The 14,767-nt window shown below is 53.1% G+C and overlaps 7 protein-coding genes across 7 annotated transcripts; 3 read left to right on the forward strand and 4 right to left on the reverse strand.

Annotated features, from left to right (window-relative positions):
- Positions 1-12: 12 nt before the first annotated feature.
- SNOG_01327 (hypothetical protein) lies at positions 13-2,183 on the reverse strand (the record flags this gene model as incomplete). The annotated part of the gene is made up of 2 exons (XM_001791917.1): positions 13-2,044; positions 2,092-2,183. 2 exons carry the CDS (start codon positions 2,181-2,183, stop codon positions 13-15), a joined length of 2,124 nt encoding a protein of 707 aa, XP_001791969.1.
- Positions 2,184-2,666: 483 nt separating this feature from the next.
- On the reverse strand, positions 2,667-3,665 carry SNOG_01328 (hypothetical protein; the record flags this gene model as incomplete). Its single annotated transcript, XM_001791918.1, has 2 exons — positions 2,667-3,269; positions 3,657-3,665. The coding sequence occupies 2 exons, from the start codon at positions 3,663-3,665 to the stop codon at positions 2,667-2,669; spliced, it is 612 nt and encodes a 203-aa protein (XP_001791970.1).
- A 1,581-nt stretch (positions 3,666-5,246) lies between these two features.
- On the forward strand, positions 5,247-6,093 carry SNOG_01329 (hypothetical protein; the record flags this gene model as incomplete). The annotated part of the gene is made up of 3 exons (XM_001791919.1): positions 5,247-5,356; positions 5,409-5,542; positions 5,597-6,093. The coding sequence occupies 3 exons, from the start codon at positions 5,247-5,249 to the stop codon at positions 6,091-6,093; spliced, it is 741 nt and encodes a 246-aa protein (XP_001791971.1).
- Positions 6,094-6,241: 148 nt separating this feature from the next.
- On the reverse strand, positions 6,242-8,350 carry SNOG_01330 (hypothetical protein; the record flags this gene model as incomplete). The annotated part of the gene is made up of 3 exons (XM_001791920.1): positions 6,242-6,382; positions 6,413-7,883; positions 7,950-8,350. 3 exons carry the CDS (start codon positions 8,348-8,350, stop codon positions 6,380-6,382), a joined length of 1,875 nt encoding a protein of 624 aa, XP_001791972.1. The 3' UTR covers positions 6,242-6,379.
- Positions 8,351-10,139: 1,789 nt separating this feature from the next.
- SNOG_01331 (hypothetical protein) lies at positions 10,140-11,320 on the reverse strand. The gene has a single exon (XM_001791921.1). It carries the CDS (start codon positions 11,139-11,141, stop codon positions 10,347-10,349), a length of 795 nt encoding a protein of 264 aa, XP_001791973.1. The 5' UTR covers positions 11,142-11,320; the 3' UTR covers positions 10,140-10,346.
- Positions 11,321-12,053: 733 nt separating this feature from the next.
- On the forward strand, positions 12,054-12,329 carry SNOG_01332 (hypothetical protein; the record flags this gene model as incomplete). The annotated part of the gene is made up of 2 exons (XM_001791922.1): positions 12,054-12,245; positions 12,288-12,329. 2 exons carry the CDS (start codon positions 12,054-12,056, stop codon positions 12,327-12,329), a joined length of 234 nt encoding a protein of 77 aa, XP_001791974.1.
- Positions 12,330-12,579: 250 nt separating this feature from the next.
- Positions 12,580-13,242, forward strand: SNOG_01333 (hypothetical protein; the record flags this gene model as incomplete). Its single annotated transcript, XM_001791923.1, has 1 exon — positions 12,580-13,242. One exon carries the CDS (start codon positions 12,580-12,582, stop codon positions 13,240-13,242), a length of 663 nt encoding a protein of 220 aa, XP_001791975.1.
- Between the last annotated feature and the right edge of the window lie 1,525 nt (positions 13,243-14,767).

Below are 14,767 nucleotides of genomic sequence, written 5' to 3' on the forward strand. Positions count from 1 at the left end.
CCAAAGACACCTCTAGCCACGACGGCCATCACGACCGTAATCGTTGCGGCTAGTATAGCCATCGCTGCGCTCATTTCCAAAGCGACGACCACCATTATAGCGGTCATCCCGAGACCTCCTCCGCTCACGACGAGCATAACCGTAGCGGTCGTCCTGATACGTTCGCTCGCGACGAGCATCATGGCGGGCATAGTCTCTAGATGAGCTTCGCTCGCGACGAGCATTATGGCGGGCATAGTCCCTAGATGAGCTTCGCCCGCGACGAGCATTATGGCGGGCATAGTCCCTAGATGAGCTTCGCCCGCGACGAGCATTATGGCGGACAGAGTCCCTAGATGAGCTTCGCTCGCGACGGTAACGGACAGAGTCGTTGGACCTGTCCCGATGACGACGAGCATCATCGTGGCGGTCATCTCGAGACCTCGTTCGCTCATGACGAGTGTGCGGCCGGACAGAGTCCCTAGGCGTGTTTCGCTCGCGACGAGCATTGGAGCGAATGCGGCAGCGTTCATCTTCATACCTGTTTCGAGCGTCATCAGCCGCACCAACACGGAGACGGAACCAGGCAAGCTCAGCGTCTCGCCTCGACCTATCGGCCGCATCCTCGTTCCGAAACACGTTTCTTGACCGTTCTAGGAGTGTATGCGTAATCTCACGCGCCTCAGTCACTGCATCCAACGCATTCGCGGATCCCAGCACGCGTTGCACTTCGGCAGGGGATTGACCCCACACTAAGGCGGATGTATCCGCCATAGTTCCGCTGGCAAGCAGATAATCTTGCGTAACATAAAAGTCTTCTGGCAATTCGCCCACCAAACTCTGCGGATGATCCAGAACAGCGAGAACAGCGCTGTACGCCCTACCAGAGGCAATGCGCGCGTCAAGTATGAGGGACGCGATGTCATCCCCAGAAGCATCGCTCGGCGGCGACGGTGTACGGCGATGTACCGGGGTTGGCGATCCGTCTTGTGTCAAAGAAGGAGACGGGCGGATTTCTCCAGAACCTGGCCCAGCAGCAGATGGTGCTGGTCGAGGCATCGGTCGTACTAGCGTCGGCCGTGCTGGCGGCGAGCTGGGACGACCAGGAGGTTGTCCACGCCCGCGACCTCGGCCACTGCTACGGCCACGGTTGTCGCCGGCATGGGCGTGATACGGTCCACGTCCACGTCCACGGCCACGGCCACGGTCAAGGTTATTCGAATAACCACGGATATAGCTAGAGCCAATGAAGGGCCCGCGAGCTGAGCCACCAAGACGGAGACCACGGTCGCTAGCGTCATTGACAGACTCAACGGTCGCAGAGTCAGCAACTAAGTAAGTCGGCAGACCATTTCGTCGACTAGACAGAGCGGTAGTAGTACGGAGCATCTCCAGTTCGTCGTCAGAGTCTTCATCGGCCCATTGACGAGTGCTGCGGGTGGGAAGCCCATATCGCCGTAAGTCGTCGGCAAGTGAACCAAGCGAAGGAGAGGGGAGTTCGCCGTCGTTGTTCTCGGCTGGTGCGTCCAGAGGACTCGAAGATTGGTTGCGACGCGTCGCGCCAATATTGACTCGAGGGGTGTGGCGGAGACGAATGGGTTCGTCACGGGCCAAGCCGCCCAAAGGGCTGGGGGGTGGGTTGCGGTGCGATGCACCATTGTCGGGCGAGGGACCGCCGCTGAAAAAGGAGGATGCGTTCTCGGACTCGACAGTAGGTGCCGGAGGTCCTGTTTGCGGTGGCCGTGAAGGCAATGTGACTGGGAATGCTGTCACATTGTTTTGCACTGGACCAAGAAGCCCTAAGTGGAATGCTCTCGCATCGGAGACGTCGAACATCGACTGAACTCTCGCCAAAAGGCTAGTGCGGCATGTTGGACATTTCTTGGGGACTGCTGGATCCCATGTCATCCCCTCGCCGTCAATGCTAAGTAATCTCTCTGGATTGTGTAATGCCAACCAGTTGAGCAGACACCCGACATGGTAATGTGCGCCACATGGGCTGTCGATATGTTGCGCGACGATGTCGCTGGTTCCATTAACGGAGGCGCCCGAACCAAGATGGTCACTGGTTACTGGTCAGTATGCGCAAACAAGATGTAGTGGAGGACTTACGAGCAGATGGGGCATTCGGCGTCGACGCCATTGCGGAGGATGATCAATCCATCCCTAAGGAATTCTCTCAGCGTCCGATATGGCGCTGGCATCACGACAAACGACTGCAAATAATGAGTCGTGTTGAGGTTGAGGGCGTCGTGATGGGGAGAGGAAGTCGGAGGACTAGAACAACAACAAAGTAGTCGGGCGACGGGTCCGTGCGCCAAGAAAATTTGCGTCTTCACCAACTTCGCGGCCGCGAAACGGTGAAAAGGAGGAGAAAGAGCACCGTGAAAGTGAGACAAAGGGAGCGTAGAGCACATGCACGCACAAGAGATTGATAGCAGATGGCACCGTAAGGGGCTGGGATATGTGCTGGAACGTTGGACCATGTCTGCAACACTTCGCTATGTTGATATCCAGAACACTCCCAAGAATACAAATGACGCACATCCTCGCGGGATGGGTTACGTCCCGCCTCGTTTCCCATTCTAGGCATTCCTCGGACCAGCAGGCACTTGAGTCCCTCTACACGACAAAGCAAAGACACGGACGGCTGATATGACAGACACGCGCTGCATGTGCAATTTCAGTTACTTCGTCATTAGATGACGTGATTGTAGACTCGGACGGCTTAACTCTAGCCACTTCGTGAGCGCTTCCTCGAAGTCCTCAAGACTAAGGCTCACGGAAGTGACATCCGGTATTTCCACGCCATCGTCACTGATAATATCCCCCAGGAGCTCTAACTTTGGCTTGAGCGAGTTGAGTTTTCTCGAAGCTTCCGCTACTTTGAGATCGGCGTCGCTCTTGATCTGCGTAATCTCTTGTTGGATTTTCTGCTCTTTGTCATTGGCCTTCTTCTCTCTACGCATGACTTCCTTCGCCTTAACCCTCACTTCTTTCCTCGCCTCTTCCCACTTCTCCTGCATTTCTTTTTTCTTATCCTCGTGCTCTTTATACAGTTTCGACTTCTTGAACCTGCTAAGCTGGTACTGCAGCCGCGCGCAGTAGCCCAGCGCCAATGCGAAAACAAGATAGAATACGTAGGGGAACCATGTGTTGGAGTGCAAAAGTCCTGGTGGTGAAGAATCGCTGTATACAGTCTTCGTGGGCTGTGCCGTCTCCGTGATGGTTTTGGTGAAGGTAGGCTTAAATGTACTGGTTTCCGTCGTCGTGATGTCAACGGACACGCTCTGGGTCACCGTTCGGGCGAATGGGTGAACAGTCGAGGTGCAAGACTTGATAGTCGTGGTAGAGGTCGATGATTCTGTAAGCCAATTGGTGGCGGTGGAGGTGGATGTTATGGTAGAGGTTAGACTTTCCGTACGCCAATTGGTGGCGATAGAGGTTGACGTTATGGTCTCGGTAGACACACTGGGGGTGACTGTAATCGTAGTGGTGGTACCGCTGTTGACTGTCGTGGTAGGGACGGCTAGGGTTTGTAGGAGCGTTGAGGCAAAGGTGTCAGTCGTATGAGTAGAATAGCCATGTTTGAAAGCTTCGTCCTTTGCAGCTGTCCAGAACCATTTGCTCTTGCTGGGGGGTGTGGATCCCCCGTATTGGTAGTATTGGGCACATGCATAAAACATGGTCATTCCCAATGTCCAAGGCAGATTGTGTTCAATCAAATTCCCTATCATGTCCGCCATTCTAGTTCGCGTGTTCTTTAAGATTCAATTGCTGATGGAATTGAGGGTAGCTAGTGTTGGTGACTTGCCGGCTGTAAGACGTTTCGTGCGTAGAGTGTAGGAGCCATGTAGTGCCGCAAGAATGGACGGGGTTTGAGTTTGCGCTGCTGAGCAAACAAAGAGCTTGGTGAAAGTGAGCCAGACAATGGACCCGTACGCGTGTAACAATAGTAATTGGGGTGAACATGAATAAACACCGTTTTCACAGTAACAAGCAAAACGAGGTGAGGATGAAACAAAGAAGTGCGATTCGACCCTCTCCAATCGCCTCTTCGAGGCTACAACGTTGTAGGCCTGGTCCATCGTAGTGAAGAACTACAAGCTGCATTGCGACTGTGTTACCTTTGGCATGTGCACAGGCATAGGCTAAGATTGAGAAAGCCATGGAGTACGATAGACACGAACTCATCCACTCGCCTATGTATTGATACACGGTGTGTGAATAAAATACCGCTTCTGCTCCGAAGGAGTGATGCCGCGCAAGGAGGGTGAGTGCACAGTCGGGCCTTTCCACCTAAATACGAGAGCATCCGACAGCAATAATGATCACCATCGCTTGTCGATATGGTCATGTTCTTTGAAGTGAACAGCAGATGCAATGACGTTGTGGTGGTGAAAGAAGGTCCGATTTGACCGTGCGGGGCACCACGTGGGCCAAATTTGGTTAGCGCCCCACCCTCCCGAGGTCTTTCACGACGACATCTTCGGGCAAAACAGCACACGACACTACAAGGTAGGAAACGCTAGTGTCATGATGGCATTTGGCTCCCCAGGAATTGCATAGATTATCTCCCAGAGTAGGCGTACAGGAACCGACAAGCAGAGATAGCATCGAGCTCTTTGCGACCAAGGCTTCCACGGTTACATTGTATCACGGACGCTACCTGCGTCATGTAGACGCGCATAGAGTGGCATATTGCTCTCAAATTCTGGACCCCATTCCTTCCAGCTATACGTACTTGTTCCATTCAATGGAGGCTGAGCAACGAAATTGATCTCGAACCCTTGTAGTTCCCAGATGCACACGCATTGCCTAATTTGGTCAAAGTACCCGGCCACACATGCTCACCGCAACGGAACTATGAAGCCGCACCGGAAGCTACCAACAGTAAACGGCAATCAAGCGGATTTCCAGGCGCTCCAGGTCGCTATATCCCCAGAGTCTTGACCTCGCATGCGGTTCTACTCCACTTCAGTCATGCGATTCCGCACCTTGCATACCTTCCCTGTTCTCGCATATACATTTGTCGCAATCTCTTGCCAATCATAAAGTATTCCAACACCCCATCTTCCAACGCTTGACCTGCTTTTTCAACACTGTGCATCTCTTCTGGCGTAGTGTTGCCGTATATTCGGGTCTATCGCTTGTCTACCAAGCCAACTCTCTTGCATCACTGCGGCTATTTCGGTTACCGTGGCTTTCTCTGTTTGAAGCTTTCACACTCAACGGGCATTACGTGCTTCTGGGATACCCATATCTACATGGCACCGATGGCTGCAGCAACAATATCCACACCAACCCTCACGCAAAGCGGTGCGAGAGTCGCTTCACAAGCAGCCGAGCAACATGCACTCGAGCTTGGCGTGCCCATGTAAGATCACTCAATCAAATTGGAGACAAAATGTCACTTAACACGTGCTCAGGTCCATAGCAGTAGTGGATGCGCACTGCCACCTCTTGAGCTTCACGCGAATGGATGGCTCGAAAATCACATCCATCAACACTGCCATGGACATGGCTTTCACAGCAGCGGGCAACCGGATACCAACATCAGCATGTTTGTAATTCTTGCATTTTAACACGTTCAAATAACGACTAATACCTCCACCAGACCAAGAGAACGCCTGGCCCGGCAGCGCAACCTCAGGCATCGGCAATGCGATCTCCGGCCGCTTCTGCACCCTCGGTGGCGGCATACCCATATTCTGCCCATCAGGCAGCGGCGACATACTCGGGGCGATCGGATGCTCGACCGGCACATCGAACCAGGACGAGGCCGCCGCGAAGATCGGTCGCGACGCCGTTCTCGCATTGATACGCAAAGAGAAGCTCGATGAGGAGCGGAGAGTAGAGAATGAGAGACAGGCAGTGCTTATGCTGTGGAAGGAGAAGGAAGAGGAGGTTGGCACACTAAGAGAGGAATTGGAGCGCGGAAGTAAGAGGATGCGGTATGACGAGTATGGTGGTGGGAGGAAGAGCAGTGTTGCACTGAGCACGAGTGGGAGCTTGGGTGGGAGGAGCGTTATGCCGGATACACCGCCTGAAGATGGCGAGATTCAACCAAGTTTTGTAGGCGAGGTTGCGCTGGGAACGGCGATGAGAGTGTAGGTTAGCATTGTCTTTGAGGTGTCCAAGGCGTTTTGGCGGAGGCTGTTCTGGCGTATTCGTAATTCTCGAATGTCATGGAAGGGCGCACAAATGGCGCAGGGAAAAGGAAGACATTCTGCTCTACAACGAATTGTATCATAGGATATAACTACACACCCTCGATACCTGAGTCCTTTTTCACATGACCCTGGCCGTCTTCGCCCTTCTTAAGGAGTCTTTCAACCTCACCGCGGTACTTGTTCATCAGATCGTTCAACTCAGCCTGGTGCTTCGCATGTAGGCCAGATCACTGCTCACCATCCTTCTAGTTGTACTTTACATCCAACCCAGCAAAATCGTTCGCGTTCCTCCAGTCAGTGAGGATCTTGATAAAAGCCGGACTCCCGTATCCGTATGTCGCATTGCGCGCAGCCGACAGAGAAGGTTTGCCTTCGTTGTTGTAGTAGCCAGGCGTACATTCCTTGAAGAAGTCGCCTCTGATGGCAGTGCCTTTCACAATGGTATCGCACCAAGCCTCTTCAGCTTCCTGAGTAGGCTCGACAGTTCTGATGTCGCGCTTCTGGCACTCAGAGATTACGTACGCGAAGTGCCGCGCCTGTTCGGCCGTCACATGCATGAAGTTTGGCGTAATAGCGGCCTGTACAATGGAAACCCAGAAGCAATTCGGGAACTCGCGACTTGCCCATCCATGGAGTGTCGAGGCGCCGTCCTTCCACTTCTCGGACGTGGTCATACCGTTACGACCATGAATCTCCATGCCGGTTTTATGGGCCCACTCATTTGCGAGCTCAAAGCCAGTGGCGTAGATCAAGCAGTCAATCTCAAACTCTTCTCCATTAGCAACAACGCCTTTCTCAGATATACGCTCGACTCCTTGGCCTTTGGTATCGACGAGCTTGACGTTGGGCTTGTTAAAAGTATCGAGGTATTCGTCATGGAAACAGGGGCGTTTGCAGAACTGGTTGTACCACGGCTTCAATGCATCCGCGGTCTCCTTGTCCTTGACGACCTCATCAGTTCGTGCCCTGATGCTTTCCATCTTCTTGAAGTCAGCGAGCTGGCGTTGTGCCGCAGCTTTGACCGGATCGTTAAGATCGACCTTTGCTGTCATAAGTTCACGGATAATATCGGTCCATCTATCGGCGACCATATCTTCCTTCTCGAAGCCGCCATTGACAATACTGTCGAAGTTGTTCATGCGCTCTTGCTGCCACCCCTTCTTTAACGACTTTGCCCACTCCTGATCTGTGGGTCTGTTGCCGCGTACGTCAATAGACGATGGCGTACGTTGGAAGACGTATAATTGCTTTGCCCATTCGCCCAGGTGAGGTACAATTTGGACTGCAGTAGCTCCAGTACCGATGATGCCGACACGCTTATCTTTAAGCTTCTCCAAACCACCGGATGGGTCGCCACCGGTGTAGTCAAAATCCCATCGTGACGAATGAAATGAGTGGCCTTTGAAGTCCTCGATTCCAGGCACACCAAGAAGCTTCGGTCGGTGCAGTGGACCGGCTGCAGGAATGATGAAACGTGATTTGATCTTATCACCCCGTGCCGTTGACGTCGTCCATTTGCCCTCTTCTTCATTCCAGTGCATTTCTTTCGTTTCTGTCTGGAATAGTGCACGGGAGTATAAGTCAAATTTCTCGCCAATCATCCGAGAATGCTTCAGGAGCTCTTTTGCCTTGGCGTACTTCTCCGTTGGCATGTAGTCGACCTCTTCCAGCAGGGGCATGTAGATATAACTTTCGATATCACACGCAGCACCTGGGTATCTGTTCCAGTACCTGCAAGTGGCGCGTTAGCCTCTCCACAGTCGAAAATTACATCGTGGGATTCACGAGTGTGCTTACCATGTACCACCAAAATCTCCGGCCTTCTCAATTATCCTGAAGTTGTTGACGCCAGCCTCAATCAAGCGCACTGCAACCACCTGCGCGCCATATCCACCACCAACAATAACCACATCGACCTCTTCCTCAATGGGATCGCGCTCGAATCCTGGATCTACCCATGGATCTTTCAAGAAATGTGATAGTTTGCCATCCAGCGATAGATACTGCTCAACACCTTGGTTGCGCGCGAGACGCCTGTCGCGCTCGGCCAGGTACTTCTCTTTCAGTGCAGCAGGGTCAAACGGAAGAGTTTCTTCCTGTGCAAGTTCACCGGTCTTGATGTCGACTACAGTCTTCTGGGTTTGGGGAATGGGCACTTCAGCTACAGGGGCTGGTGCAACAGGTCCTTTTGCAGCCATGGTGATGTGATGCTCGGTGTATGGCAGAGTGCGGAGTGAGAATGTATGATGGCGGACAAAGAAGACTATACTCGCAGAACACTAGATTGAGTCCGCGAGTACTCTTTAGACCATGGAAACGTAGCCGCGGCATCTTGCAAGATGTAGCTTCCCCACCTTCTCACATGTACTATGTGCCACTTGCTAAGGCCGCACGCCGAATCAAAGGCGGGGCTAGGAGACACATATAGGACGATTCTGTAGGGCGGAATCCATGATCCGACTGAAAGAAAGTCAGCTGCGCGTTGCGATGCGGATCCTACGATCTACTGTGTGTGACTCGCATCCGAGTCTGGCGTAGAGGGGAGGGGCAGAGCCGCCGTGCCACCGATCTGCGACTAGATCCGGACGAGTCGACTTCTCTGATAAAGCTGCATCACGATCAATTTCCTCTTGAATCGTGAGAAATAACAACTCGTGCGTGGAGATTTGTCCTGGTGTAATGCGCGATGCTCATGTACCCTGCGGGCATCGATGCACACATGGGCACCTGGCCAGTCTTCGATCGCCTGCATCTTGACGAAGTCTTACGGTCGCCCTGAAGCATTGGAGCGACCAGTATTAAACAGTTCGAATCGGTCATTGTCGTCTAATTTGGTCATCATAGTCATCATATTCTAAATTGGTCGGCAAGTGGAATGCGATGCGCGAAGCAACTCCAGATGTCCTTTGCACCGACTAATGTCGCTTTGTCCATCATGACCGATTCGAGAAGCAACGTACCCGCGTCTGCCAATTTGTTTTCTCGGAAGAGTGCCGATGGGACTGCTTGCACTGCGACTTAAGGCTGCCTCACCTTAGTGGACATGTTTCCCACATGCATGCATCGCTGCGTCATTCATGTACTAAGCCTACACCACAGGCTTGTCCATCTCCTGCAAACACCAGTGCACATTGAGGAACCTGTGGTACACCTTGCCTCTGATTTAGCACAAGTGCGACCAGCAGTATATCGATGTAGAAAACGCATGTTTCATCACCAACCCACCACAACGGTCCACCCCTTAGCACAATATCAGAACGTCAGAGTCCGATATATCCAGGGGTCGCACTGCCAAGACTGTCAAAAGGCGGAGGGCCGAACATGCGTTCATCTATGCCCCCAGTTGCCCCGGAGATGATTTCTAATTCAGCAAACTCCCAGGTCGTTCTACACGCAAAGAGTCCAGACACATTGATCACCCCTTTTGCATCATCTTCCTGGTCGTTGCTGGAAATTGCGATGTTCACTGTCGATATCCGCCCCTTGCGCGCGTCGCTATAAAAACATGGCGCAGGGCCAGGAATAGCAAGGTGCGCATTGACGGCCATGTGATGAGGCTAAAAACGTGGGTGCATGTTTTTGTGCAACCCTTTCGCAACTCCCTCCGCACATTTCTATTCCTTGGGCGTTGGTGATCAGCAACCTTATTTCGATTCGGTACTGAAAAGCGAACCATTTAGCGCCTTGGGGTACTCAGTGAAGCTGAATTTGACTCGGATAGCTACTGGAAATAATATTGGCTGGCTGAGAAGCGGCGACTGGGCAGGGTCTGAGCGATACGGTTGGACCGCGGTTACCAATTTCTAAATTTCCGTAGGCGCTTGTGATCAGAGAGCAAGCGGCGAGGTTTTGGCCATTGGACAGTCGCAAGGAAGGTTGTGGTGTGAAAATGAATTCTGGGTTCTGGAATTACGATTACAATGGCGATGTAGTTGCAGGTTAGTTAGCATCTTCTCACAGCACCAGATGTTCAATCGCAAAGTTTTGGGTCGTGAAATCGTGAAGACGTCAATTTGCAACAGACGATGCAGTTTTCCCTAGTAGATAATACAAGGGATAAAGAAGCGTACAGTGAACGTACGATACAGAAGAAGCGAAAATGTGTCCAAGCACCCGCACAAGTGCGTTTTGTCCCCAAACCACCTATACACCAAAAGAAAAGGCCCCCATATTCACAGATAGCCGTTGAAGCGTCTATGCAAGATCGCAGCACCAGATACCCTTGTGGAGCGCACATCCAATCTTGGAGTACTGCGCGGAGGTGAGGATCTCGGCGTGGCCAGTCTGGCCTTCGTATGCCCAGCCCTCGGACATCTTACCGCAGACACCGTCGAGACCAGGGGTGTTGGGAAGCTCGCAAAGCCAGCCACCGACGAAGACCTTGGTGAAGTTGTCGTTACCTTGGTCGTCTTTGCCATCCTTGCCAGGGGCAAGGACCTGGCCGTAGGTACCGGGGTTGAGCTTGTGTGTCATGACGCCATTGCTGGAGACGACGGTGTCCATGGCGTTAGACTCGAGCTTTGAGTCGTGGGAGAGCTCCTTCAGGCCCAACTTGGCGCGCCATTCAGCGACGACGCCCATGTAGCCGGAGTCGGCGGGAGGAGCTGGTTGGGGCTCGGGAGTGGGGGTGGGAGTCGGAGCGGGAGCAGGAGCAGGAGCTGGGGTGTATGCAGGAGCCGAGTAGGCGGGCTGCGATGGGGCTGGGGCCTCGTACACAGGAGTAGACTGAGGAGGCTCAACGTACGCGGATGACGGCTTGGGAGGCTCGACAACGACGGTGGTGGTTGGCGCAGCGGGAGCTGGTACCGGCTCGGGTGCAGGAGTAGCGGAAGGGATGGGGTATCCCTCGGTCACGTAGCAGGTTTCGATGACAGTCTCAACGACGACGACGACGTTCTTCTTGGGCTCCTCCTGTTTTCCATAACCTCCGTAGCTAGGAGCGGCAATGGCTGCGCCAGCAAGGGCAGCGATAGCGAAAGCGGCACGCATTCTGATTTTGGTAGATCTAGTGTACTTTGTGTTTGTTGGTGTTGGTGTCGAAGGATCAGTAGGATTCGAGGTCGGTCCGACGGGAGTGTGTTGGTAGCTGTGTAAAAAGAATGATAGTGCCGAATGGCGGTAGTGAACGTGGTGTCAAAGAGTGACTGGTAGAGAGAGACTGGATAGTGTCGAAACCTGGAAGTCGCAGACCTGGATCAAAGAAGTATGTGAGGGAAAGGAAAAGAGGGGATATATACCGAATAGGGATATGAGCGCTTCGCAAGCCCTCGCGGGCAGGAAATGAAAGCAAGTGCCATGGCGCGGGCCACCGACCCCATGCGCCGCACATGTGCTTGTACCTGGCGCTAGCGAGTTCTAGGCGAAAGCACCATCGTGACCAAGCTCTTGGTAGCCGTATTGGATCCTTTCATTTCCTTTGACCGACCATTGTTGAAGCTGACCTTGTGCTAGCTTCATCACACTGTCAGGTGAGGCGACGGGGCTTTGATGGCCACTGGCCAGTTTTACAATATCATTGTGTCCTTCTTGTTCCGCTGTCGCTCTGGATCTGTACCAGAGAATACGCGCGCTCCACGGCGTCTTTGCTGGCATCCGCAAAGACAGAGAGAGGGTGTCAGGGGTAGTGACAGATGATCAATCTACTACTGCAGGGGAGTAGACGACTAGCCGCCCAGATGTGGTACTCTAGCCGAACACGCTAGAACCTAGAGTGGCAAGTCGCTCAGGAAACACGATGCGAGCGAAGAGTCGATTGGCCGGCACGTCGTCCCCTGTGAGCCTTGACAGGGCCACGTTTCAGATGCTTTTCTTAGTGCTCAACTTTGTTCCTGTCGAAAAGGCGGCTGTCTTGCGTTGTGCAAGGCACAACAGAAGCAGGTCGCGGATGTTAGCGTTTCAGCCATGGTGCCTCAGCAGCTGTATGATCCGAGCACTAAGACTGCAGGCTGCGGACATGATTTTCTTGATTCTGCGGAGATGGAAGGGAAGGATCGAGACTCGCGGAGTCTGGACGAGCTGTGGATCTTCCAGGCAAAACCAGATGAGAACGTTTCCGCTGAAACAACGGCACGATCAGAGTTCAAGGTCCCGATGGTAATGGGGACGGGATCGGGGAGTTCTGCACGTGTCCACCAGTGTGACGTCGAGGAGCTGCCGTACTCGCTTTACAGGTGGTGAATGACACTCACAGATGGCGGCGCTTCATGACACTCGACATAGAGCGCCCGTAGTGTCACTATCAAGTTACATGCCTCATTTGTGCAATAGCGAGGTGCATCGCAAATGTTTGAACCGACTTCTCGCCGCCGACGTGGACCAGTGCCTTCGTGGATTCTTCCTATTGCTCCGACGTGGATCGCTTCATCCGAGATGCGTCATCTCTTGACATTAGACACGGCGGGGTTGCAGCGAATTATCATCGGTAATAATGGGTGTTCTGCAAGGAAGGCCAGCGGCATTCAATTTCCCGGCCGTGTCTCCCATATTCCTCTTATTTCAACGTCGTTCAACAAGAGATGAAGCGCCGAGGGAAGAGCTTGCCGGCCGTGCCAGACGTGCCAGGCATGCCTCAGGATGCGAGATGAGGTTTTGCAATCGAAGTCGCCTTGAGTCGGTGTGGAGCCTGGTCTGGACACGCTGGGTTTTTCGTCATCTCGAGTTGGGCACGAAGAAGGATTGCGCGTCCATCCGCCCGCACGCCGCAATGACATCCGGTCCGTATTACTGCAGCCGGACCCACCTTGGCTGCGAATTTTTGTCTCATCCTATCACATCTCTTTCTCTGGCTGATGCGCTGCTGTTCCTGCGCCCCTCTGCCGCCGTACCTGGCTGCAGATGCTGGCATGCCGAGCTTCCTCGGTCTCTCTTCGTTCGTCGTGCAGAAGGCAGGCCACCTGGGCATCTGTCGCGTGTCGCATGCCTCAAAAGCATGTTTCCCCGATGCCACGTCGAAAAGTCTGGGCCTTCCATTCCCCTCGTGCCAGGCGCGCCGTCCCTGGGAAGCGCGAAGTGTCTTCCGGCGCTCACACGATCTGCAGCCGAAAACGTTGTGGAGATGGCTCCTATCGATAACATTGATCGCTTGCAGTAGCCACCGGTACCAAGCACCCGTCTTCCGACCTCTCATGATGTAACGTCCACACTCGTCCTCTACTTGTCCCCCACACCTTGCGCTGCTGTGCCCTAGGATGCAGACAGGTGTTGATCTTGGGAGTATACGCAAGCTTGAGTTTTTTCTCTGTCTCTCGCAGCTTCGCGACACCATCGCGACACCATCGCGACACCCTAGGGACCGCGCACAAAGGCACCTTTACATCCGCTGTTCAAGCAGTGCGCCAGATGGTACTATTCAACAAATTCACACCTCAGTAATCGTAAGCAGCGCCATATTAATCCTTCAGCGGCGCAGAATCTATAGGATCCACATTTCGGCGCGCAGAAACTTCCAGAGACATGATTTGCCACGTTCGCCGTTAGCTTGGCAACATGCGTTCTCAACTCACGCAGGTACACTCGCAGCGCTAAACCCAATTTTACTCGACGACCTGCCGATGATGTGTCGGGCTTCCCACTCTTCTGCAGCGTGAAGTCACGCCTCAACAAGACTATCCGGGAGCAGCGAGTATCCATTTCATTGGCCACTGCTGCAAGGGTATTCATCTCGGGGAACAGGAATCTGGAGCCCTTCAAGGCTCTGCCTATCGGGCTCCTTATCGGCAAAAGCATATTGTCCTTGGTGCCAGCGAAGTTGTCAGCTTTCGAATGTCGCTGCATGCGTGGCCCAGTACGATGTCTTGCACGCTGACCAATGGCCGTCGAGTCCACACCCACTCTTCGCAGGACGAGAATGCAAACAGCGAATGTTTCGAAACCACAACCTTCCACCGTCGTTCCGAACAGTATCACAGCATAGCTTGCTCAGCCACCTGGTTCGAAGAATTTCCTTCTTGTAATCCAACAACCCTCCCACGGGTTCACCCCACCATGACACGATGTGACGGGTATGATCTTTGTTCCGCACGTAAGCTCCTAGTCAGAGCAAGCAACTTCTAGTCTAGGAGACAGGATCACCGATGAATCGGCATTCCACATGCGTCAACGTTCGAGAACATGATCCTATCCTGCCTAGCTGACAGTGCGGCGCCACGCCGTAACGTCAGCCCGACTGACCAACCACGCTGCAAAGCGCCCTGACTGGGGTCCAAAATCATCCACTCATGGAGCAAACATTTCGTGCTACGCCTGCCGCCGGACTATGAGACTTTCTTGTAAGGTTCGGCAAGGTTTTTTCAAGGAATGTGGACCGGACGGTTAATTTGTCTTTGTTGAGTGGAGGATCTGGGAAGCCCATAAAAGAGTAGGTGCCTCGCTGATCAACATCTCTTTCTCTGCGCAGCTCACTCTTTGTTGCTATCAGTCTTGACTTGACAGTCCTTTGCACCTCGAAGCCACTCCTTTGTGCTTCTTATTCATTCTTTCACCGACTCGACGTCGCTACCACCACCAGATTTGACATCTGCCTGTTTTTAAGAACAAAAATCAAATTCTTCCAAACATCACACAGCCAATCCTTCAGGAATTACCAAGTCAAATTACAATCATTCCAAAAATGTTCT

Source organism: Parastagonospora nodorum, assembly GCF_000146915.1.
Source record: "Parastagonospora nodorum SN15 chromosome Unknown scaffold_2, whole genome shotgun sequence".
NCBI lineage: Eukaryota > Fungi > Ascomycota > Dothideomycetes > Pleosporales > Phaeosphaeriaceae > Parastagonospora > Parastagonospora nodorum.